At 39.3% G+C, this 24279-nt stretch overlaps 1 protein-coding gene and 1 non-coding gene across 2 annotated transcripts; one reads left to right on the top strand and one right to left on the bottom strand.

Moving 5' to 3' along the window:
* Positions 1-292: 292 nt before the first annotated feature.
* Positions 293-634, bottom strand: LOC130731372 (uncharacterized). Its single transcript, XM_057583654.1, has one exon. It carries the CDS (start codon positions 632-634, stop codon positions 293-295), a length of 342 nt encoding a protein of 113 aa, XP_057439637.1.
* Positions 635-14178: 13544 nt separating this feature from the next.
* On the top strand, positions 14179-14285 carry LOC130734881 (small nucleolar RNA R71). Its single transcript, XR_009018218.1, has one exon. It is a non-coding gene; the product is annotated as a small nucleolar RNA R71 (small nucleolar RNA).
* The last annotated feature ends 9994 nt before the right edge of the window (positions 14286-24279 follow it).

The following is a 24279-nucleotide window of genomic DNA, read 5'->3' as shown; positions in this document are numbered from 1 at the left end:
AATTAAAATTATAATAGAACATGCATGAAACTAAATCTAAAAAAAAAATCAAAACCACAAATTAGGCATCACGTCATTGGATGATATCACTAGATCCTATAGGGTGGTCCTACATTTTATTCCTTTTTTAAAGCCCCCAAAGCACTGATGGCCTTGCTTCATGGGGTGTGAAAAAACTAAGGTGAAGACTCCTTTGGGGGTGATGGCGGTGGTGGTTGCGGTGTCGGTGGGTGGTGCGAAGGAATCATGCTCCAATAGCAACACCCTTATCTACGATTCCATCATAATACAATCAGACCTTCCTCTGGAGTTCTTCTAGGGTCGCCTTAAAATGTTCAAGTTGTGGCATGTCCATGTCTTCAATCAGACCTGTACCCGAGATTTGAGTCATTGCAACCTTTTGCAGCCGGTTTAGCTCCTCGTTGTTGTTCCTCTCGGTGTCAAACTTGTTGCTGACCTGAGATAGTTGCGTGTTAAGCTCACCAATGTTGATGTTGCGCGAAGGCTCAATGCACAACATGGTTTCAGCAGGTTGAGGAAGGCCTTGCGATAGGTACCGCTCAATAATACCCTCAACGCTAGGATGGTCGATTGAGAAGAAATTTAAACTAGGTGATTGGACAATGATAGCCATCTCTACACCACAGAGAGTGCAGAGCTCGCTAGCTTTCTTGAAGGGCCCTTGGCGGCGCTTACAAAAAGAAACCTGCAAGTTACTCTCATTGGTTATTTTTCCATGTCACGACTTTGCTCTCCAGAGGTTGACATGGAGTCAAGATGAATGAAATGTAGAGAGAAAGTGTGTTTGAAGTTTAGAGGACGAGTTACAAACATATTTTGGAATGAGGTGTGAAGAGACCATTTTATAGGAATTTTTTATGAATATCTTTTTATTGAATTAAAATATTTCTGGATTGAGAGATTATGAATATCCCCCAATGAATAGCTCATTTAGGTGGATAATTATTTTGAATGAATAACACTATATGGGACAGCGGTTCATTGCAAGATTATGCTTACTCAGCAATGTTGGATACGAATTATCCCAATAATCCATGATTTATTAAATTTTCTAATGACAGAATTAAATATGTTCTTCATTTTATACGTATATTCAATTTTTTTATCTGCTTATTTTTTATTTATTCAACTATAATGTATAAAAATAGTCAAATAGTAGAATTAATTGTACGTGTAAAAATTATCAACAAGTTATTTATAAGAATTAACTATTATAAAATTAAAAACTATTATAGGAATTAACTCTAAATAGATAATGATACCTCTAAGGTTAAAAAAATCATTAAATTAGTGTATAATTGCAATTATAGTTATACTATAATTTAAAAATGAATAAATAATATTTAACAATAATCAATCTTTGATATAATATATTAAATAATTAAAGGAAATTAATTTATATATTCAATAAAAATTGTAAGTAAATTTAAAGTGGCACTTCTGAATAGTCATGACATGATTGCAAATTTATATTATATGCTTTAATATGATTTATTTCATAATTGTGGAAAATCTTCGAACAAAATATTCAATATTAATTTTAATTACGTACATTAACTAGTTTTTGCATAATCAAACCTTCTCGAAAATGATTTGACTCTTAAGCACAACATCGTGTGAAAGAGTCATCATCAAATATTTTACTATTTTTTTCGTGCTTTTACAATAGACCTTTACTCAGCCCATTCCACTTAATAATTTCAAAATGCATAAATAATTTTATACGAGCAAGCTCATTCATATGAAGGAAGTAAGTGAAATTTTAGAGATAACCGACAAAAAGAGAACTTTTTTCAGTAAGATTCCCTTTATTTGAATCGAACATGCATGAAAGTAAATCTAAAAAAAAAAATCAAAACCACAAATGGCGGCGGCCGTTGTGGTGTCGGTGGTGGTTGGAAGGAATAATGCTCTAGTAACAGCACCCTCATCTACGATTCCATCATAATAGAATCTGATCTTCCTATGGAGTTCTTCTAGGGCCGCCTTAAAATGTTCAAGTTGAGGCATGTCCATGTCTTCAATCTGACCTGCACCCGAGATCTGAGTTAGTGCAACCTTATGGAGGCGATTTAGCTCCTCGTTTTTTTCATCTCGGAGTCAAACTTGTTGTTGACCCGAGACAGTTGTGCGTTAAGCTCCCCCACGTTGACGTTGTGCGGAGCTTCAGTGCACAACATGGTTTGAGCAGGTTGAGGAAGGTCTTGCGGTAGGTTCCGCTCAATAACATCCTCAACGCTAGGGTGACTAAATGAGAAGAAATTTTGGCTAGGAGACAAGACAATGATAGCCATCTCTGCACCATAGAGGGTGCAGAGCTTGCTAGCGTTCTTGAAGAGCGCTTGGCGGCGCTTACAAAAAGAAACCTGCAAGTTATTCTCATTGGTTATTTTTTCCAGGTCACGACTTTGCTCTCCAGAAGTTGACATGGACTCAAGATGAATGAAATGAAGAGAGAAAATGCGTTAAGAGTTTAGAGGACAAGTTGAAGACACATTTTGGAATGAGGTGTGAAGAGACCAATTTATATAAAAATTTTACGCATATCTTTTTATTACATTAAAATATTTATGGATTGAGAGATAATGAATATCACCCAATGAATAACTCATTTGATAGGATAATCATTTTGAAGGAGTAACACTATAGGGGAAAACTGTTCATTGCAAGATTCTGCTTACTCAGCAATGCTGGATAAGAATTATCCCAATAATCCATGATTTATTAATATTTTTTTTCATTAGGTTATTTTATTTATTTATTTCACTATTATGTAAAAAATAGTTTAATGGTATAATTAATTGTATGTGTAAAACTTATCCACAAGTTATTTACATGTATAAGATTATTAAACTTAAAAACTATTATAAGAAATAAATCAAAATAGATAATGATACATCTACGGTTAAAAAAATTATTAAATTAGTCTATAAACGTACTTATATTTATACTATAATATAAAAATGAATAAACCATATTTTTAAGATAATCAATATTTGAAATAAATTAGTCATGTGACATTTTAATTATCTTTCAATCACGACACATCATGATTAAATTTAAAGATAGTGATTTATTCCTAATATTTTCATATAAAATAAAATTCCTCTTATGATAAATCCCAATTATGCATATTTTTCTTTTCTTAAGAAATTTTATTTATTGAAATCATAAAAAGTCATGAGAAAAATCCTCACACAAGAAAAGGAAATACTGAAAATCCCACTATAATGCAACACATATAAGTTATGACAATAAAACACTTAACCCACTCACATAAGATAGCTAGGGTTGCTATGGAACAACTCAGTTAAAGTCATAGATTCAAGAAAATGATACAACATCCAACAAGCCTCTAGGTTCAAGACAAGTTAAAATTTGAAAAACGACAATGCATATATTCCCCATTAAAGCTTCATGTAAAATGTGGTTTAAATATTTTATTCAATTTATTAAATAAAACAACTAATAGTTTGATCATGCATATAATGATAATCAATTTGTATAATAAAGAAAACTATCGTGTGAATATTATATTTTATAAATATTATATACAATACAACTAATTAGCGCATTCGAATCTTGGGAATAAAAAAAACTAGGGAGAGCTATCCCCATAATGATGTGGATTTCAAGCTCGGACATGATTGCCTTGTGTTGATGATATTTGTCAAATTAATTTGATAATTATGATTTCACTCTAAAAAATGTTTATGATGTGAGAGAGAGAGAGAGATTTAAAATTTGATGTGTCATATAAACAAAAAAAAACGCTTTAATAAATTTCAGCATTCGATTGAAAAACGTAAATCAATAAAAATTATAAATAAATTTAAAGTGGCACTTATGAATAGTCATGACACGATTGCAAATTATCATCCTATATGCTTTAATATGATTTATTTCATAATTGTGGAAAATCTTCGAACAAAATATTCAATATTAATTTTAATGACGTACATGAAATAGTTTTTGCACTTGATTTGACTCTTAAGCGCAACATTGTTTGAAATATTCAACATAAACTATTTTACTATTTTTTCCGCTTGAGAGTGCTCTCTCCTTTTTGCTATATATATATATATATATATATATATATATATATATATATATATATCTTTAACTTTCTAAAAAAAATTATCTTTTCATCACGACCCTTCATGATTAGATTTAAAGATCATGATTTATTCCTAATATATTTATATAAAATAATATTTCTCATGTGATACATCCCCAATAATTTATATTTTTATTTTCTAAAGCAAACATTTCATTGAAATTATAAAAAGCAATGAGAAAAATCTTCATTCAAGATAAGGGAATATCAGACAACCCACTATAATGTAACACATGTAACAATAAATCACTTAGCCCACTCACATAAGATAGCTAGGGCTGCTATGAAACAACTCAGTAAAAGTCATAGATACAACAAAATGATACAACATCCAACAAGCCTCTAGGTTCAAGACAAGTTCAAACATTTTTATTCAATTTATGAAATATAACGACTAATAGTTTGTTCATACATATAATGATAATTAATTTTTATAATAAAAAAACTATCTTATGAACATTATATATTATAAATTTTATATACAATACAATTAATTAGCGGGTTCGAATCTTGGGAATAAAAAAAAACTAGGAGAGCTATCCCCATAATAATGTGAATTTCAAGCTCGGACATGATTTCCTTGTGTTGATTGTAACTGGACAAGGCGAGACCCCAGGGTCCCTCGCCCAGGGGACTCAGCCTTAGGCGTGGAACATGCCTGGACCTTGGGCCGCTCTCCCCAAGGCCCAACCGGCCCATTTAGACAGATTAAAGGCACGAAGGCCCAACCCCAAATCTATAAATAGGGGACGGTCACCAATTGTAAGGGACTCTTGGCTCATTTGGCAATAACAATATTGAAATTCAGTTATATTTTCTCTCTCTAAGCAGTTAAGAGCTCATCGCTCTAAAATCTCCGATCACATTCCACACACTCTTGGCACTATGCCTTGATTCTATGTTCTTGGCGAGAACATTGGCGTCGTGTGTGGGGAACGGTAGATTTCAATTTCCGGACTACGTGAAACGTGATTCAGTTGCGTGAAGCTCGTCTTCTTTGTAGTTTTTCTTGAAAGATTGTGATACAGATCCTACGCGATCCACGATTCGATTGGGAGAAGTTTGATTTTCTGCAAGAATTTGAGTGAGTCTGTGTGGTTGAATTCTCAGCCAGTCAACAAAGCCCGATGGAGCCTTCTCGTCAACAACAAGGCAAGGAGCAGGAACAAAGCTACATCTCTTCCCCGCGCACTGCGAGGTTGAGTCGGCACCGCCGCGCAGAGGCACGCCGTGCTTTGAGCAAAGACTTGCGATTACAAAATGAGTGTCTTCAGGAACAGGTGAGTTACTATCACCTGCGGCAGTGGAATCAAGAAGAAAATGCAGCTGAGGTCGCTGCTGAGGTCAAGCCTTTCTCGGCAGCAGTGCGGGAGGTGACAGTGCCAGACGGTATGTCACACCTCGCGTTGGAGGCGTACGCCGGGGAAACCGATCCGAAGGATCATTTGCTTCATTTCAATGCAAGAATGGCAATAAACACGGTTTCTGACGCGGTAAAGTGTAGAATATTCCCATCCACGCTCCGAGGAGAAGCTATGGATTGGTTTGTGGCTTTGCCTCAGGGATTCCTAGCCAAGTTCCGCGACTTCTCATCAAAATTCCTCGATCCCTTTTCTGCGAGAGCGATCGAGGACCTGTTTGACATGCGGCAGCGGGAGCGTGAAACCTTGGAACAATATACAGAACGATACAGTGTCGCGTCCGCAAGGTTTGAAGAACTGGAGCCACGCATGTGCGTGTGCGCTTTCAAAGGTGGTTTATCCTGGGGAAAGTTTAAGCGCGAGCTAAGCAGGGAACTGGCAAGTTCAATGATAGAAGTCTGTGCCTGAGCGCAAGACTACATCCTCGAAGAAGGAATTGAAGCGCACAAAAGGAAGCAAGAGAGGGCGGTGAGCGTAGAGCTGGCGAGAAAACGGATACAGGAGGAGGAAGCAAATCGTGAGCGAAGGTCTAAAAAAGTTGATCGACCTGTTAAGAAAGGCAAGGGAGAACAACTCAGTCGGCGATCTCGCCGAACAGTTGAGGCGAACCGGCGAATGAGGCTGAAGGGACGCACAGGTAAGGAGCTAACTAAGTCGCTCTTGGAAGCGGGAGTCGAGGACGTAAGCAAGGAAGGTAAGTGCAACACAAAGCTAGGACGCGAAGTGAGGAATAGGCTCAAATGGTGTGAATACCACAACTTGGAAGGCCACGACACCACCGACTGTTTTACACTCAAGGGTCAAATCAAGCGGCTAATCAAGGCGAGACAACCGTGGGTGGCGAAGAGAAAGGAATCTGAGGAAGTCGAAGGTGGCGAGGACGAAGGAACTGTGGAAACGGCTAACGTGATCATTGTTGGGGGCCACAGGGGCGACGACGGTACATCGATAAGGGAGCAAAAACAAACAGGGGAAACACCGCCGATAGAAGTCTGCTCGGCTTGGTTCGAGGACAACCACTTAGACATAATAGTGTCGTCCGCAGATTTTGAAGGAGTCAAGACCCATACAGACGATCCCTTAGTGGTAATGGTAAGAATCAGGGGTTTCAACATGAGGAGGGTGCTGTTAGACCAAGGTAGCTCAGCCGATATAATCTACGGGAATGCATTCGAGCAGTTGGGAATTTGGTGGGATTCTCAGGAAAGCAAGTTCAAGTGCGCGGTTATGTGGAATTGGACACGGTTTTTGGAGTAGGCGGGGATTCCAAACTTCTGAAGATAAGGTACTTGGTCTTGCAGGTTGCGGCAGCTTATAATGTCATTATAGGGCGGATGTTGGTCAATTCGCAAGTGTACGAATACCTCCGGGTTTTAAATTATCGAACCACAGGGAATTAGATTGCAAATTCAGTTTAAGATTCAAGTTCAAGGTTGAAAAGCAAGTAAAATTCAGTTTTTAATAATTGGTTGATTCTTGAGTTTGTAAAAAGACAAGTAGCCAAGTAATAAAGCAATTGAAAAACAGAGATGAGATTGCCTTGGGTTCTTGTTCAACTAATTCAGTTTTAGCAAACCTTCCTATTCAATTAATCCTGAGTCTCTCCTTGATGTTCTAGCCTAGTTAGTTATCTTTCGATGCCTCGCAAAGAAAACCCTTCCTAATCAAAAGATAGGTTCAATTCCTTGATAACCTAAACAATTGCTAGAAGCACTAAGCATACAAAAAAGGCCAACAAACCCCAACCCTTCCTCTATTCCTAGCAGCAAGTATAGAAGGAGTAATCTCACAACAAGTCCCAATTCTATAACAAACTATCGTTATGATTATAGAAAAGTAAGAAGCTAGCATGCATTCAAGCTTGAAAGATAAAACATAGAAGTGAGATTCAAGGTTTTACTCAGAACTTCATGAATAGAAAAGGATTGAAAGCTAAAACATTCAAAGTCTTACAAAGAACCCAAAGCAAAAGGGGCTTTTAGCCAAACATGGCTATGAAATCCATGCAAGAAAATAAAGATAAAACCTGGAACATAAGACCTAGGGAAAGCTCCCAAAGCTCCAGAACTCAAGCTCTCTCTTCTAACTTATGAAAATATCATAAAATGACAAAAGGTTCCAAGAGAAATGTCTAAAAACTAATTTATAGGCAAAACAGTCGAGTTTGGGCGCTCAGGCGCCAATTCAGAGCGCCTGAGCGCCAATTCCAACCAAAAACATGCTCTCTGGAAGGTAATTGGCGCCTAGGCGCCAATTCCCAGCGCCTAGGCGCTTAAGCTCGCTGGAAAAGACTTTTTAGCTTCTTGTAACTCCTCTTCCAAGCCTCTTTAAGTCCTCCTTCAATTCCAAGCTTCTTGGCCTTCTTTCACCTTCAGTTCCTGATCTGCAAACTTAACTAACAAGCCAAGGAAAATTCCAGAAGCTCAAAGAGCTTATTAGCACAAGAGATCCTTCAATTAACACAATAAAACCATGAAGTCCTAAACTTACTTAAAATGCAAGAAAACTCCCTGTAAAACCACAAAATTACCAAAACGAAGTAAAGACTCAAAGAAAGATAAAAATGCATGAGAATGCATGAAACACTACATGAGACTTAACAAAAAGACTCAAAACAAACTAAGAAATGACCCTAAAAACACTACTAAACTAGGGTCATCACACCACTATACTCAACGGCAGCTCGCCCTCGAGCGTAAACAACAATCGCTTGCCCTCAAGCGCAAGAAATGCTCCCAAAACAAGTGCTCAACAAGGAATCTTAACAGAAAACTGGGGGATTTAGCAACTACAACTGGTTCCAAGAGAAAGACCCATCAACCCACTTCATAAATCTTTTGAAAAGAGAAGAGTGTAGAGTCCATTCATGGGAAGCAAATAGATCTATCAATCCTAGGATGAGATGTTAATTTAGTGCACTGAGCACACAAGTAGTTCATAGGTCCTGGATAACATTCACTCTAGAGCAACAGAGATCAAACATGCACAAATTCGAAGAGGCTTCACAAGGGTTGTAATGTTGGCTTGGTGAAGTACAAGGTGGTTGGTCCCTAAGGAAGACTAGGCTTCAAAACATATTGAGTGTGGTCCAAATAGTAACCCCAGAGCTTCCAATAAACAAACTTAAAAAGCACAAGTCTCTTGACCCCTCTTTTTCCACTTTCTTTTCTTTTTTCCTTGACACTCTAATTTTGATTAGGAGTGCGTTTCTTTCCCTTTTTTTTTCTTTTTTTTTTTCAGTTGGGGCAAGAGACACTTTCAATTTTAATTAGCTCCAAAACAATGCAAGGACCAACACTCCCAAAATTCCAACCTATCATTCATCCCAATCATTTAGCTAACAAAGAAATCTTCAATAGGCTCAAAAGGGACAACTAGGGACAAATGTTCAAGCCAACAAACTCTGAAGCTCAAAAACCTACAGGTCTCAAGAATTGTGCAAGTATCGCAGAGCATGCAAAGAATGAAATCAATACAGAACTAAGAAGTACAAGTGAGTCAGGATCCTCCAGGGAAATTTTATGGTGAAGGGTCCAAAATGGTCCCTTATGGACTCACACCAACTCTATTCTTAAGAAACACTCAGAAGACTGAAGTCTCCTCCTCTCTTCCCCAAGCATGCAATCACTCATCCCCAAAAAACAACATAAGTATTCACAAAAACATTTTCAAAACTAGCAACATGATAGAGAGTATAACTACGGGCAAAAACATGTGAGTATAGGGAGGAAAAGACCCAAAAACGACTCTAACAAAACAATGCATGATTAAAAGAAAAATAAAAGCTACAAAAGGAAGATATGCAAAGATGCATGAGCTAAACTAAGGGAAAGAGTTGACCTTCTTTACCAATTACCATGGAGGCCTTAGAGTCACCTCCTACTCTAGAATTTAGGCTCTCAATCCCTGCAAAATGCAACAAACAAACAAGCAAAATAACAAAACTTGGGTTGTCTCCCAAGCAGCCCATTGTTATAGTCTTAGGTAGACTATCCCCTTTGTCAAGGAGGTTTGAAAAACATGGTTTCCAACTTCAGCACCTCACCACCTTGGTACACTTTCAACCTCTGTCCATTCACGGTGAAAGTGTTCTTGGTCTCTGGGTTTTCGACCTCAACAGCACCATGAGGAAACACCCTCTTGACCACAAAGGGTCCAGACCATCTAGACTTGAGTTTCCCAGGGAAGAGCCTCAATCTAGAATTGAAGAGTAGCACCAATTTCCCTGAGACAAATTCCCTATTCAAAATTTTTCTATCATGCCACTTCTTTGTTTTTTCCTTGTAGATGCTAGCACTCTCATAAGCTCGGAGTCGAAACTCATCAAGCTCATTCAATTGCAAGAGTCTCTTCTCGCTAGCAACTTTCCAATCAAAATTCAATTTCCTTATGGCCCAATAGGCCTTGTGTTCTAACTCCACAGGTAAGTGACACGCTTTCCCAAAAACTAAGTGGAAAGGAGAAGTACCAATCAGAGTTTTAAAAGCGGTTCGGTAGGCCCATAAAGCATCGTCAAGTTTCCTTGACCAATCCTTTCTGGAAGAATCTACCACCTTTTCAAGAATACGTTTTAACTCCCGATTAGAAATCTCAACTTGCCCACTAGTTTGGGGGTGATAGGGGGTAGACACTTTGTGCTTAACACCATATTTTTCCAAGAGAGACTCGAAAGCTCTGTTACAAAAGTGGGTACCCCCATCACTTATAATCGCCCTAGGAACACCAAACCTAGTAAAAATGTTCTTTTTTAGAAAAGCAACCACCACCTTAGAGTCATTTGTTGAGAGTGCAGCGGCTTCAACCCACTTGGAAACATAATCAACATCCACTAAAATATACTGGCAACCAAAAGAAGGTGGGAAAGGTCCCAGGAAATCGATGCCCCAAACATCAAACAACTTAATTTCCAAAATATTTTTTAGGGGCATCTCATTTCTCCTTGAAATGTTACCAGTTCGTTGACATCTATCACAACTCTCAACAAAAGCTCTACTATCCCTATGCAGCGTAGGCCAATAGAACCCACTTTGGAGAACCTTAGCAGCGGTCCTCTCCCCACTAAAATGTCCACCATAACTTGATCCATGGAAATGCCAAAGAATTTTCTCAAAATCAACTTCTGGGATACACCTTCTAATGACTCCATCAGAACAAATTTTGAAAAGGAAAGGGTCATCCCAGAGGTAAGATTTTGCATCATGCAGAAATTTTTTCTTTTGCTGCCATGTCAAGTCATGGGGAATAAGTCCAGCAATACGGAAATTAGCAAAATGTACATACCAGGGTAGGGGTTCCTCGGTGGAAACAGCTAGGAGTTTCTCATCCGGGAACTCCTCTTGAATAGGTATTGGGCTGCACGCCCCACCTTCCAATCTTGACAAATGGTCTGCCACGCTATTGTCCTTGCCTCTCCGGTCAATGATCTCAAGGTCAAACTCTTGAAGGAGTAAGACCCATCGAATCAACCTTGGCTTAGAGTCCTGTTTAGCAAACAAATGCCTCAAAGCAGCATGGTCAGTATGAACAATTACTTTAAAACCCAAGATGTAAGGCCTAAACTTTTCACAAGCAAAGACTACACCCAAAAACTCTTTTTCAGTTGTAGTGTAGTTCCTTTGGGCCTCATTCAACACTCTACTTGCATAGTATATCACATACAACACTCTTTCTTTCTTTTGACACAAGACAGCCCCTAAAGCTAGATCACTAGCATCACACATGATTTCAAATGGTAGAGACCAATCCGGAGCAACAATTACCGGGGCTGTCACCAAACTCTTTTTAATAGACTCAAACGCTTTCAAACAATTCTCATCAAAAGTAAAAGGTGCTTCCTTCTCAAGCAAGTCGGTCATAGGCTTAGCTAATTTGGAAAAGTCCTTAATAAACCGCCTATAAAATCCAGCATGCCCGAGGAAACTCCTAATACCCTTGATGTTAGTTGGGGGATGGGGCTTTTCAATGACTTCAATCTTAGCTCTATCAACCTCAATCCCCTTTTCGGACACCTTGTGTCCAAGAACTATGCCATCCCTAACCATGAAATGGCATTTCTCCCAATTCAAGACCAAATTGGTCTCTTGACATCTTTTCAGAACCAAGGCTCAATTCCCTAGACAAGCATCAAAATTTGGACCAAAAACAGAGAAGTCGTCCATAAAAATCTCGATGCAAGTCTCTATCAAGTTAGAGAAAATAGCAAACATACACCTTTGGAAAGTAGCTGGGGCGTTGCAAAGCCCAAATGGCATTCTCTTATAAGCAAACACGCCGTAAGGGCAAGTGAATACCGTCTTCTCTTGGTCTTCCAGTGCAACACAAATTTAGTTGTACCCGGTATAGCCATCAAGAAAATAGTAGTATTGATGCCCAGCCAACTTATCCAGCATTTGATCTATGAAGGGCAAAGGAAAGTGATCCTTTCTAGTTACCGAATTCAGCCTTCGATAGTCAATACAAACCCTCCACTTCGTCACTTGACGAGTGGGAATAAACTCATTGTTCTCATTGGCAACCACAGTGATGCCTCCTTTCTTGGGAACCACTTGAATGGGACTCACCCATTCACTATCCGAAATTGGATAAATCACACCTGCATCAAGCAATTTAATTATCTCTTTCCTCACCACATCCTTCATGGAAGGGTTAAGTCTTCTTTGAGGTTGGACTATAGGTTTGTAATTTTCTTCTAACAAAATTTTATGCATGCATATCGCAGGGCTAATGCCTTTGATATCATCAATAGTCCAACCCAAAGTTGACTTAAGCTCCCTCAAAACTCTGAGGAGTTTCTCCTCTTTCAAGGGGGTGAGAGCGCTACTTAAAATAACAGGTTTATTCTCACCTTCCTCAAGATAAGCATATTTGAGAGAGGAAGGAAGTGGCTTGAGCTCACTCTTCTCCTCAATTGGAATCTCTTCATCCCTAATTAATTCTTCTTTCCAAATGCTTTTGGTGGCAAGAGATGAGACAGATTCTAATTGAGATAGAGTAGCATTCACCTCATGGTACAAAGAATCAAGTTCTCTCTCAAGATTTTGGTCCTCTATCTCTAACCCCTCCATGATTGTTGTTTCTAAGGGGTCCTTAATAGATATCCTAACAAACTCTTCACACATGAGCTCATCCACTACTTCACATCGGAAAACTTCCTCATCCGCTCGGTGTTTCAAAAAGTCAAAAATATTGAAGAGGACCTCATCTTCACCTACTTTCAAAGTTAGAGTTCCCTTAGCTACTTTAATCTCAGCCTCACCAGTGGCTAAGAATGGTCTCCCCAATATGAGAGGAACTTTAGAGTCCTCTTCCATGTCTAAAATGACAAAATCCACTGGGAAGACAAACTTATCCACCTTAACCACAACATCTTCAATGATCCCGTAGGGAGTTTTTAAGGACCTATCCGCCATTTGCAAAGAAATCATAGTTGGGGTAACCTCACCTAGGTTCAACCTTTTAAACATACTAAGCGACATCAAGTTGATACTCGCTCCTAGATCACACAAGGCTTCTACTATAGTTAACCCCTCGATCTCCACCGGAATAGTAAAACTCCCGGGATCTCTCCTCTTTTTAGGCATCTTCCTTTGCAAAATGGCACTACACTCTTCGGTCATCAAAATAGTTTCATCGACCTCACTCAACTTCGTTCTCTTACTGAGGATATCTTTCATGAACTTAGCATAGATTGGCATTTGCTCCAAGGCTTCGGAGAAAGGAATATTAATATGGAGTTTCTTAAAAACTTCCAAGAACTTAGAAAATTGTTTATCCAAATTTTTCTTCACCAAAGCCTTGGGAAATGGAATCTTGCGGAGCTCAGGGATGTGAGTGTTTACAACCCTAGTCCTAGTGGGCTCTCTAGCTCTTTCCTCCACAACACCCTCATCTCTTTCTACCTCAGCTTCCTCATTTTTCTCTCCCTCAACTTTTTTCTCTGGCTCTTGTAACACCCTTCCACTCCTAGTAGAAACAACAGCAGTATTTTCTTGCTCGGTTAGAGTTAAAGTTTCAGAAGAGAACTTACCTTGGTGATTTTCGGACATTTGTTTCGCTAGCTGTCCCAATTGACTCCCCAAGCTTTTTATAGCCATATCATGGCTCTTGTAATTGCTCGATGTATGATCAATGAATCTCTCAAACAGCTCCTCTAGACTCTTCTTGCCAACCGTCTTCACAACAATTTGCGGCTGGTCAAGAGGACCTTGTTCTGAGGTTGGAGTTTTTCCTCCTTGAGTCAATGTTCTGACCTTGCTAACATCATCATTGACAGTACACTGATTACTATCATGAGATTCACCACAAAATTTGCACTCCAAACAAGTTACTCTTACTCCAATTGACTTGGTCTCCTTTATATGCTTTCGGATTTCCACTACTTCCTCGGAGAGTTGCTTGTTGGAGGCTATGAGCTTGTCATAAGTTTCCACTTCAAAAGAACTTCTTCGGATTTGGCGTTCATTCTCGGAGTTCATGGCTCTCATCGCCATTTTCTCTATCAAATTATACCCCGCTTGTGGGGAAAGAACGTCGAACTCCCCACTTGAAGTCGGATCCAAGCCAAACCGTGATGAATATAGTAACCCATCATAGAACTTCGCCACACATTCCGCTAGGGTGAGATTGTATTGAGGACATTTCCTCAAAAGCTTCTTAAAGTGCTCCCAAGCCTCATAAAGATTTTCATCTGTGGATTGTGCGAAAGTCATGATGTCATTCTTCAATTTCCTCAAGAGGGACCTTGGGAAGAACGTCGTTGTGAATTTTTCTGCAAGGTCTTCCCAAGTAGTGAGACTCCCTTGAGGTTGTGAGTTCAGCCAATCCTATGCTGTGTCCTTCAAAGAGAAGGGAAATAGGCTCAACCGGATTGCTTCCGAAGGAACGTTCATCACCCGATATGTGTTGCAATTACGGATGAACCTTTCCATATGAGCATGAGGATCTTCCGAGGAACCTCCACCATATTGGCTTTGGCTCACCATGTTGATGAATTCCGGTCTCAACTCAAAGTTCCCAACTCCTTCGGGGATGACAATACTTCCGGGATAGTCAAAGCTCATGGACCTCGAAGTTAGTTCCCGAAGAGTTCGGTTGGCATTCTCAACTTCTTGTTCCCGCAAACGGAGGGTGATACCCTCTTGGATCCTTGCCTCAATGTGGGCTTGCATCTCCTCCTCTGTCATGCGGCCACCCATGGTGGTCCTCTCTTGAAAGCAACCTACGTATGACACTCAACAGAGAAAGATTAGTAGCACCAATTCTAGACAAGTTAAAGACTTAAAACAAAACCACCAACTTTAAACTTAAACCAAAAATCGCAAAACAATTCCCCGGCAACGGCGCCAAAAACTTGTTGGTCAATTCGCAAGTGTACGAATACCTCCGGGTTTTAAATTATCGAACCACAGGGAATTAGATTGCAAATTCAGTTTAAGATTCAAGTTCAAGGTTGAAAAGCAAGTAAAATTCAGTTTTTAATAATTGGTTGATTCTTGAGTTTGTAAAAAGACAAGTAGCCAAGTAATAAAGCAATTGAAAAACAGAGATGAGATTTGTAACACCCCAATTCTAAACAGTATATGTATTGCAAATATCAGAGTGATAAAAAGTTTAACACTCATGAGGCATTACATAATCACTTAAAACATTATCATAATGCTCCTGTAACAGATACATAGCACATAAACTTTGAGATGAACTCATAAATAAACTTTAATGCTCTTGTGACAGTTAATTAGTCATTGAACTAGTTCACTTTGACAAATAGTTATGCAGCGAATCCAATGTCTTTAAAACTTAAAGAAAACATAGTATCTTGCCCACAACTTAAAACAGAAACAACTTCTCAAATAACAACTTAATTCAAATTATAACAGAAAGGAAAACAAGCGTCCATTTCCCCCCCGAGTGCTACGTATCAGAGCAAGGACTCCAACTCGAACTAAAAGCTATAGACTACTCCTCCTGGTTACCTGCACGTTACCGACAAGGGTAACATTCAAACAGAAGGGGTGAGATATCGAGTAACATAAATAGGAGAATGAAAATTAATATGCTAGATTAAGGCCACACCATTTCCTTTTACATTTACATAGCTCAGTTACTAAAAACAGTCACAAATAACATCATCAACTCGGATACAATTCGAACACAACAATGACTATGCATATGTATGTGGTACCAACAGGGCTTCAGCCCTCATCACTAATTGCCAATTATTGGAGGCACAAGGCATAAGCCTTCATCACAAATCGCCAATACAGGCCATCACAGAGTATGCAGATGCTATGCGACTCAAAAGGACGTATACATCTCATAATCATCACTTCAACATGAGGCATTGCGCCTATATCACTACATCACTAACATCGCTTAAAACAACACAATTCAGCACACACGCATTTTTATCAACTATACAATTACCCTGACATCTTAGGCAATTTTGGCAACAAATCAATGAAACAACTCACTTAAGCATGCAATCATGGAAGAAGCTATCACATATGGTAAATAAATTATGGATTTCATGCTAAAGGTGTTCAGCCACATGCATAATCCTCATAGCTAATACATGGCACATAAAGACATTAACTTTCATACAACATGTAAGCTAAATCTAATTATATTTTCAAAACAATCAGAATTTCCGTAATCTGGAAAAACAGCAGGAACACCAGCCACTAAAAGCGGTCTCATGAATTCGTTACTGAACCAAAAATCATGTATTTTATATGCCTAGAAAGCTAACTTAAAGTCCTACAATTTCTTAGTTGATCACATCTTCATTTGAGCACTCTAACTGGGCGAAAACAGGTCTCGAAGTGTACTGTCCAGCCCTCAAAACAATCAGAATTTCCGTAATCTGGAAAAACAGCAGGAACACCAGCCACTAAAAGCGGTCTCCTGAATTCGTTGCTGAACCAAAAATCATGTATTTTATATGCCTAGAAAGCTAACTTAAAGTCCTACAATTTCTTAGTTGATCACATCTTCATTTGAGCACTCTAACTGGGCGAAAACAGGTCTCGAAGTGTACTGTGCAGCCCAGAAAATTTTGGACAGCAGCACAGCATCATCAAATCTGTGCATAAATCATATAGTACCTAGCCATTTAGCAAAGTTTCCTATGAATCATTGCATACATTGATAGCATCACAGAATCCATGTATCATGAATCCCATCAACCAGACCACAGGTACAACAATCGTAAATTCAAGACAGAAACTCAAAACAGAAATTCAAAACAGAAAACCATGGCAAACCAGAAATTAAAACCAGAAATTTAGTCCAGGATTTCAATCCAGAATCTGTGAACCCCAATTCCAGATTTTTCCTCCCCCATTCAATCACCCAGAATCCCCAAAATCATTGGATTCAATTTCAGATTTCCAGAGCATCATTAACAACAACAATTATACATCCCCAAATCCACATATCATTCACCAAAATCCCATTAGAAACTCAAAACCCCACCCTTACCTTTGGATTGAGTGCAGCTCCGAGTTCCCTGATCAAAATCTTTGAAACGGAACCGTTCTCCCTCCCTTTCTGAGGTTTCACGCACACACTACTCTTTCTCTCCTTCTCCTCCTGCTACCTCTCACACGCACGGCCTTCTTTCTTTCCTTTTTTCCCAAACCTTTTTTTTTCCTTTTTAAATCTCCATCCTACCCTTTTTCCACCTTAACCCTATTTTCAATATATTATAATTCCATTAATACTATTACCATCACAAAACTAAACCCTCTTAATTAATTACATACTATTAAAATTAATACTATTCTAATATTAATTTCTCCTGACTAAAATTTATAATTTACCCGATTATTAATTAATCGAATACAGGTGTTACAACTCTCCCCCACTTAGAGTATTTTCGTCCTCGAAAATAAAAGTTTACCTGGTGCAAACAACTCGGGATAGGAGTCTCGCATCTTACTCTCTAACTCCCAGGTCATGCTTTCTCCAGCAGCTCCTAACCAGACGACTTTCACCAATGCAATTTCCCTTCCTCGCAGATTCTTCAACTCACGATTTGCAATACGTACAGGCATCGTCTCCACTGTGAGATTGTCCCGCACTTGCACATCATCCATCCGAATCACATGTGATGGATCGGGTATATATTTCCGGAGTTGTGATACATGAAACACATCGTGCAAGTTAGCAAGATTTGGCGGTAACGCCACTCGGTAAGCAACTTTTCCAACTCTATCCGATATCTGATACGGACCAATAAAACGAGGAGTGAGCTTCTTAGACTTCAGAGCTCGGCCAACACCTGTCACAGGTGTGACTCTCAAAAACACATGGTCACCGGCTTGGAATTCCAAATCTTTCCGCCTTTTGTCATGGTAACTTTTCTGTCGACTTTGAGCAGCTTTCATCTTTTCTCGAACTAACCTTACCTTCTCAGTAGTCTCTCGAACAATCTCAGGTCCAAGTACTACACTTTCACCTGATTCATGCCAACACAACGGAGTCCTACACCTCCGACCATACAACGCCTCAAAAGGGGCCATCCCGATACTAGAATGGTAACTATTGTTATAAGTGAACTCAATCAACGGAAGATAAGTATCCCACGAACCTCCCTGCTCAAGAACACATGCTCTTAACAAATCCTCTAGAGACTGGATCGTCCTCTCGGTCTGACCATCTGTCTGCGGATGATACGCCGAACTCAACCTCAACTTAGATCCCAACGCTTCTTGCAAACTCTTCCAAAAATCAGAAGTAAACCTCGGATCTCTATCTGACACAATACACAAAGGAACACCATGTAATTTCACAATTACCTTAGTATAGATTTCCGCCAACTTGGGAACTGGATATGTGATGTTAATAGGAATAAAGTGTGCCGACTTTGTAAGCCTATCAACAATCACCCAAATCGAATCATGTCCTCTCGAGGTATTCGGTAATCCCGTCACGAAGTCCATCGAAATGCTATCCCATTTCCATTCTGGGACTTCTAACGGTTGCATCAACCCTGCAGGTTTCTGATGCTCAATCTTCGACTTCTGGCAAGTCAAACAAGCATAGACAAACTGTGCCACATCACGTTTCATACCAGGCCACCAAAACAAGCCTTTCAAGTCCTGATACATCTTAGTAGCTCCCGGATGTATGCTCAAACGACTTCTATGACTTTCTTCAAGAATCATTTTCTTAATTTCTTCATCCTCGGGAACGCAAATCCGACCTCGGAATCTCAACACGCCTTGCGTATCTAACTTGAATTCATCATTCTCCGACTGATTAACTCCCATCATCCTATCTACCAACTTCACATCCAGCTTCTGAGCCTCTTTGATATTGTCGAGAAATTCATTATTAACTTTTAACATTCCCAACATAACACTTTGCGGTGTCACTTCGCAAACCAAACTCAAGTCTCGGAACTTCTCAATCAATTCCAACTCTTTAACCATCATTGCCGACATATGCAAGGTCTTTCGGCTTAAAGCATCAGCCACAACATTAGCTTTGCCTGGATGATAATTAAAACCGAAATCAAAATCTTTCAGTAATTCCAACCATCTTCGCTGTCTCATGTTCAACTCCTTCTGATCAAAAAGATACTTCAAACTCTTATGGTCACTAAACACTTCAAATCTGGAACCATAAAGGTAGTGTCTCCAAATTTTCAGCACAAAAACAACTGCAGCCAATTCTAAATCATGTGTGGGATAATTCTTCTCATGAGTTCTTAACTGTCTCGACGCATAAGCAACCACTTTACCATTTTGCATGAGTACACCACCTAAACCCATTAAACAAGCATCACAATATACCACAAAAGGCTCTCTTGGATTAGGCAAAGTCAACACCGGAGCCGACGTCAACCTCTTCTTCAATTCAGTGAAACTTTCCTCACATCGAACATCCCAGACAAAAGCCTTGCCCTTACAAGTAAGCCTAGTCAACGGAAGTGCCAACTTAGAAAAACCTTCGATAAACTGCCTATAATAACCGGCTAATCCCAAGAAGCTTCTAATCTCAGTAGCTGACTTTGGAGCCTCCCATTGCAACACAGCATCTACCTTAGAAGGATCTACGGCAATGCCACTACCGGAAATGACATGACCAAGAAAACTAACCTCTTGCAACCAGAATTCACACTTGGACAACTTCGCATACAACTTCTTATCTTTCAAAACTTGCAACACAACCCTTAGGTGGTCTTCATGTTCATTTTCCGATTTAGAGAAAATCAGAATGTCATCAATGAATACTACCACAAACCGATCCAAATATGTATGAAAAATACGGTTCATGTACTCCATGAATACTCCTGGCGCATTAGTAACACCAAAAGGCATCACCGAATACTCGTAATGCCCATACCGAGTTCTGAACGCGGTCTTCTGAATATCATCTCCTTTCACTCTAATCTGATGATATCCTGACCTCAAATCAATCTTAGAAAACACTCTTGCACCCACTAATTGATCCATCAAGTCATCAATTCTCGGAAGCGGATACTTGTTCTTAATCGTCACTTTATTCAGCTGTCTGTAATCAACACAAAGTCTCATACTTCCGTCTTTCTTCTTTACTAACAATACAGGAGCTCCCCACGGTGATACACTTGGTCTTATAAACTTTTTCTCAAGCAACTCCTCTAATTGCTTCTTCAGTTCGGACAATTCAGATGCAGACATCCTGTACGGTGCCATGGATACAGGTCTGGTACCAGGTACAAGATCAATTGTAAACTCAACTTCTCTTTCTGGCGGTATATCAGGAATTTCATCAGGAAATACCTCAGGAAATTCTCGCACCACTTGCAACTCATCAATTATAGCTTGATTCTCGATAGATAACGACGCCAACAACGAGAACATCTGCGCTTCGTCTTGCATCAATTGCCTTAGCTGTTTACCAGTCATCAAGCCATCTTCTTCCTCTTCCGCAGTAGAAAACCTCAAGGATTTGTTATAACAATTGATATGAACGTAGTTATACTCTAACCAATTCATACCCAAGATCACATCTAGACCGCTTAACGGTAAACAAATCAAATCAACAACAAAGTCTCTGTCGAAGATCGACAAGGGACAACTCAAACACACACGAGAAGTAGTCACCGATCCCTTAGCTGGGACCTCGACGACCATTTCCCCTTTCATAGAAGACAACCCCAGACCCAATCTTTCAACACAAGCAGCGGCAATAAAACAATGAGTAGCACCGGTATCAATAATAGTGATTAATGGCGTACTATTAATGAAACATGTACCTCTGATAAGTCGGTCCTCACTAGGTGTCTGAGTCCCAGCCAAAGCGAACACCTTGCTACCAAGCGCTTTCTTTGGTTTCTGACACTGAGTACTTATATGTCCTTCTTCACCACAATTGAAACAGACAGCTTCCTTATGCCTGCACTCAGAAACTGCATGTCCCGCCTTACCACAACGGAAACACCTCTTCACCTCAGCAGTAGTGCACGCATTGCTCCTGTGACCAGGCTGCCCACATTTGAAACACACAATCTTAGCAGGAGCGTCTCCCCCACTAGTCCTCTGACCTGGAGAAATTCTCTGTTTACCCTTTCCCGCATCATAAGGCTTGCCGCGGTTCTGTTGACTCTTGCCTCTCTTATCGGTAACAACTTTGTGATGAGCATTGCTATCTTCTTCAAAGATTCTGCAACTATCAACCAAATCAGAGAAGACACGAATCTTCTGATATCCAACAGCCTTCTTGATGTCAGAGCGCAATCCATTCTCAAACTTGATGCACTTAGAAAATTAAGCACCTTCTCCATTGAAATGTGGGTAGAACTTAGCCAACTCAATGAACTTCGCAGCATATTCTGTCACTGACCGATTCCCTTGTTTCAGCTCGAGGAACTCAATCTCTTTCTTACCCCGAACATCTTCAGGATAGTACTTCCTCAGGAACTCCCTACGAAACACATCCCAAGTAATTCCCTCGCCTGCAGCTTCCAATTTGTCGCGCATTTCCAGCCACCAGTCATCAGCTTCGACTGCTAGCATATGAGTGCCATACCGAACCTTTTGAGCTGGGGTGCAATCCATCACACGGAAAATCCTCTCAATCTCCTTCAACCACTCCAATGCTCCATCTGGATCATGCTTACCCTTGAACACCGGTGGATTCTCTCTTTGGAAGGTCGCCAAACTACGAGATCCAGCATTATCGTCAGCATTCGGCTGGTTCTGCATAGCCTGAGCCATCGCTTGCAAAGCAGCAGCAATCGCAGCATCATTCCTTCCAGCCATCTTATCACTACAATACAAAAATCAGTTAAAATGAAATAACAATACTCGATTGTTAGACAACTACGACTCGTTAACTTGGCCGGACGGACCGACCTGCTCTGATACCACTAATGTAACACCCCAATTCTAAACAGTATATGTATTGCAAATATCAGAGTGATAAAAAGTTTAACACTCATGAGGCATTACATAATCACTTAAAACATTATCATAATGCTCCTGTAACAGATACATAGCACATAAACTTTGAGATGAACTCATAAATAAACTTTAATGCTCTTGTGACAGTTAATTAGTCATTGAACTAGTTCACTTTGACAAATAGTTATGCAGCGAATCCAATGTCTTTAAAACTTAAAGAAAACATAGTATCTTGCCCACAACTTAAAACAGAAACAACTTCTCAAATAACAACTTAATTCAAATTATAACAGAAAGGAAAACAAGCGTCCATTTCCCCCCCGAGTGCTACGTATCAGAGCAAGGACTCCAACTCGAACTAAAAGCTATAGACTACTCCTCCTAGTTACCTGCACGTTACCGACAAGGGTAACATTCAAACAGAAGGGGTGAGATATCGAGTAACATAAATAGGAGAATGAAAATTAATATGCTAGATTAAGGCCACACCATTTCCTTTTACATTTACATAGCTCAGTTACTAAAAACAGTCACAAATAACATCATCAACTCGGATACAATTCGAACACAACAATGACTATGCATATGTATGTGGTACCAACAGGGCTTCAGCCCTCATCACTAATTGCCAATTATTGGAGGCACAAGGCATAAGCCTTCATCACAAATCGCCAATACAGGCCATCACAGAGTATGCAGATGCTATGCGACTCAAAAGGACGTATACATCTCATAATCATCACTTCAACATGAGGCATTGCGCCTATATCACTACATCACTAACATCGCTTAAAACAACACAATTCAGCACACACGCATTTTTATCAACTATACAATTACCCTGACATCTTAGGCAATTTTGGCAACAAATCAATGAAACAACTCACTTAAGCATGCAATCATGGAAGAAGCTATCACATATGGTAAATAAATTATGGATTTCATGCTAAAGGTGTTCAGCCACATGCATAATCCTCATAGCTAATACATGGCACATAAAGACATTAACTTTCATACAACATGTAAGCTAAATCTAATTATATTTTCAAAACAATCAGAATTTCCGTAATCTGGAAAAACAGCAGGAACACCAGCCACTAAAAGCGGTCTCATGAATTCGTTACTGAACCAAAAATCATGTATTTTATATGCCTAGAAAGCTAACTTAAAGTCCTACAATTTCTTAGTTGATCACATCTTCATTTGAGCACTCTAACTGGGCGAAAACAGGTCTCGAAGTGTACTGTCCAGCCCTCAAAACAATCAGAATTTCCGTAATCTGGAAAAACAGCAGGAACACCAGCCACTAAAAGCGGTCTCCTGAATTCGTTGCTGAACCAAAAATCATGTATTTTATATGCCTAGAAAGCTAACTTAAAGTCCTACAATTTCTTAGTTGATCACATCTTCATTTGAGCACTCTAACTGGGCGAAAACAGGTCTCGAAGTGTACTGTGCAGCCCAGAAAATTTTGGACAGCAGCACAGCATCATCAAATCTGTGCATAAATCATATAGTACCTAGCCATTTAGCAAAGTTTCCTATGAATCATTGCATACATTGATAGCATCACAGAATCCATGTATCATGAATCCCATCAACCAGACCACAGGTACAACAATCGTAAATTCAAGACAGAAACTCAAAACAGAAATTCAAAACAGAAAACCATGGCAAACCAGAAATTAAAACCAGAAATTTAGTCCAGGATTTCAATCCAGAATCTGTGAACCCCAATTCCAGATTTTTCCTCCCCCATTCAATCACCCAGAATCCCCAAAATCATTGGATTCAATTTCAGATTTCCAGAGCATCATTAACAACAACAATTATACATCCCCAAATCCACATATCATTCACCAAAATCCCATTAGAAACTCAAAACCCCACCCTTACCTTTGGATTGAGTGCAGCTCCGAGTTCCCTGATCAAAATCTTTGAAACGGAACCGTTCTCCCTCCCTTTCTGAGGTTTCACGCACACACTACTCTTTCTCTCCTTCTCCTCCTGCTACCTCTCACACGCACGGCCTTCTTTCTTTCCTTTTTTCCCAAACCTTTTTTTTTCCTTTTTAAATCTCCATCCTACCCTTTTTCCACCTTAACCCTATTTTCAATATATTATAATTCCATTAATACTATTACCATCACAAAACTAAACCGTCTTAATTAATTACATACTATTAAAATTAATACTATTCTAATATTAATTTCTCCTGACTAAAATTTATAATTTACCCGATTATTAATTAATCGAATACAGGTGTTACAACTCTCCCCCACTTAGAGTATTTTCGTCCTCGAAAATAAAAGTTTACCTGGTGCAAACA

Source organism: Lotus japonicus, chromosome 1 (genome assembly GCF_012489685.1).
Source record: "Lotus japonicus ecotype B-129 chromosome 1, LjGifu_v1.2".
Taxonomy (NCBI): domain Eukaryota; kingdom Viridiplantae; phylum Streptophyta; class Magnoliopsida; order Fabales; family Fabaceae; genus Lotus; species Lotus japonicus.
The sequence above is the reverse complement of the archived record's forward strand: the minus strand, read 5'-3'. Positions and strand labels throughout refer to the sequence as shown.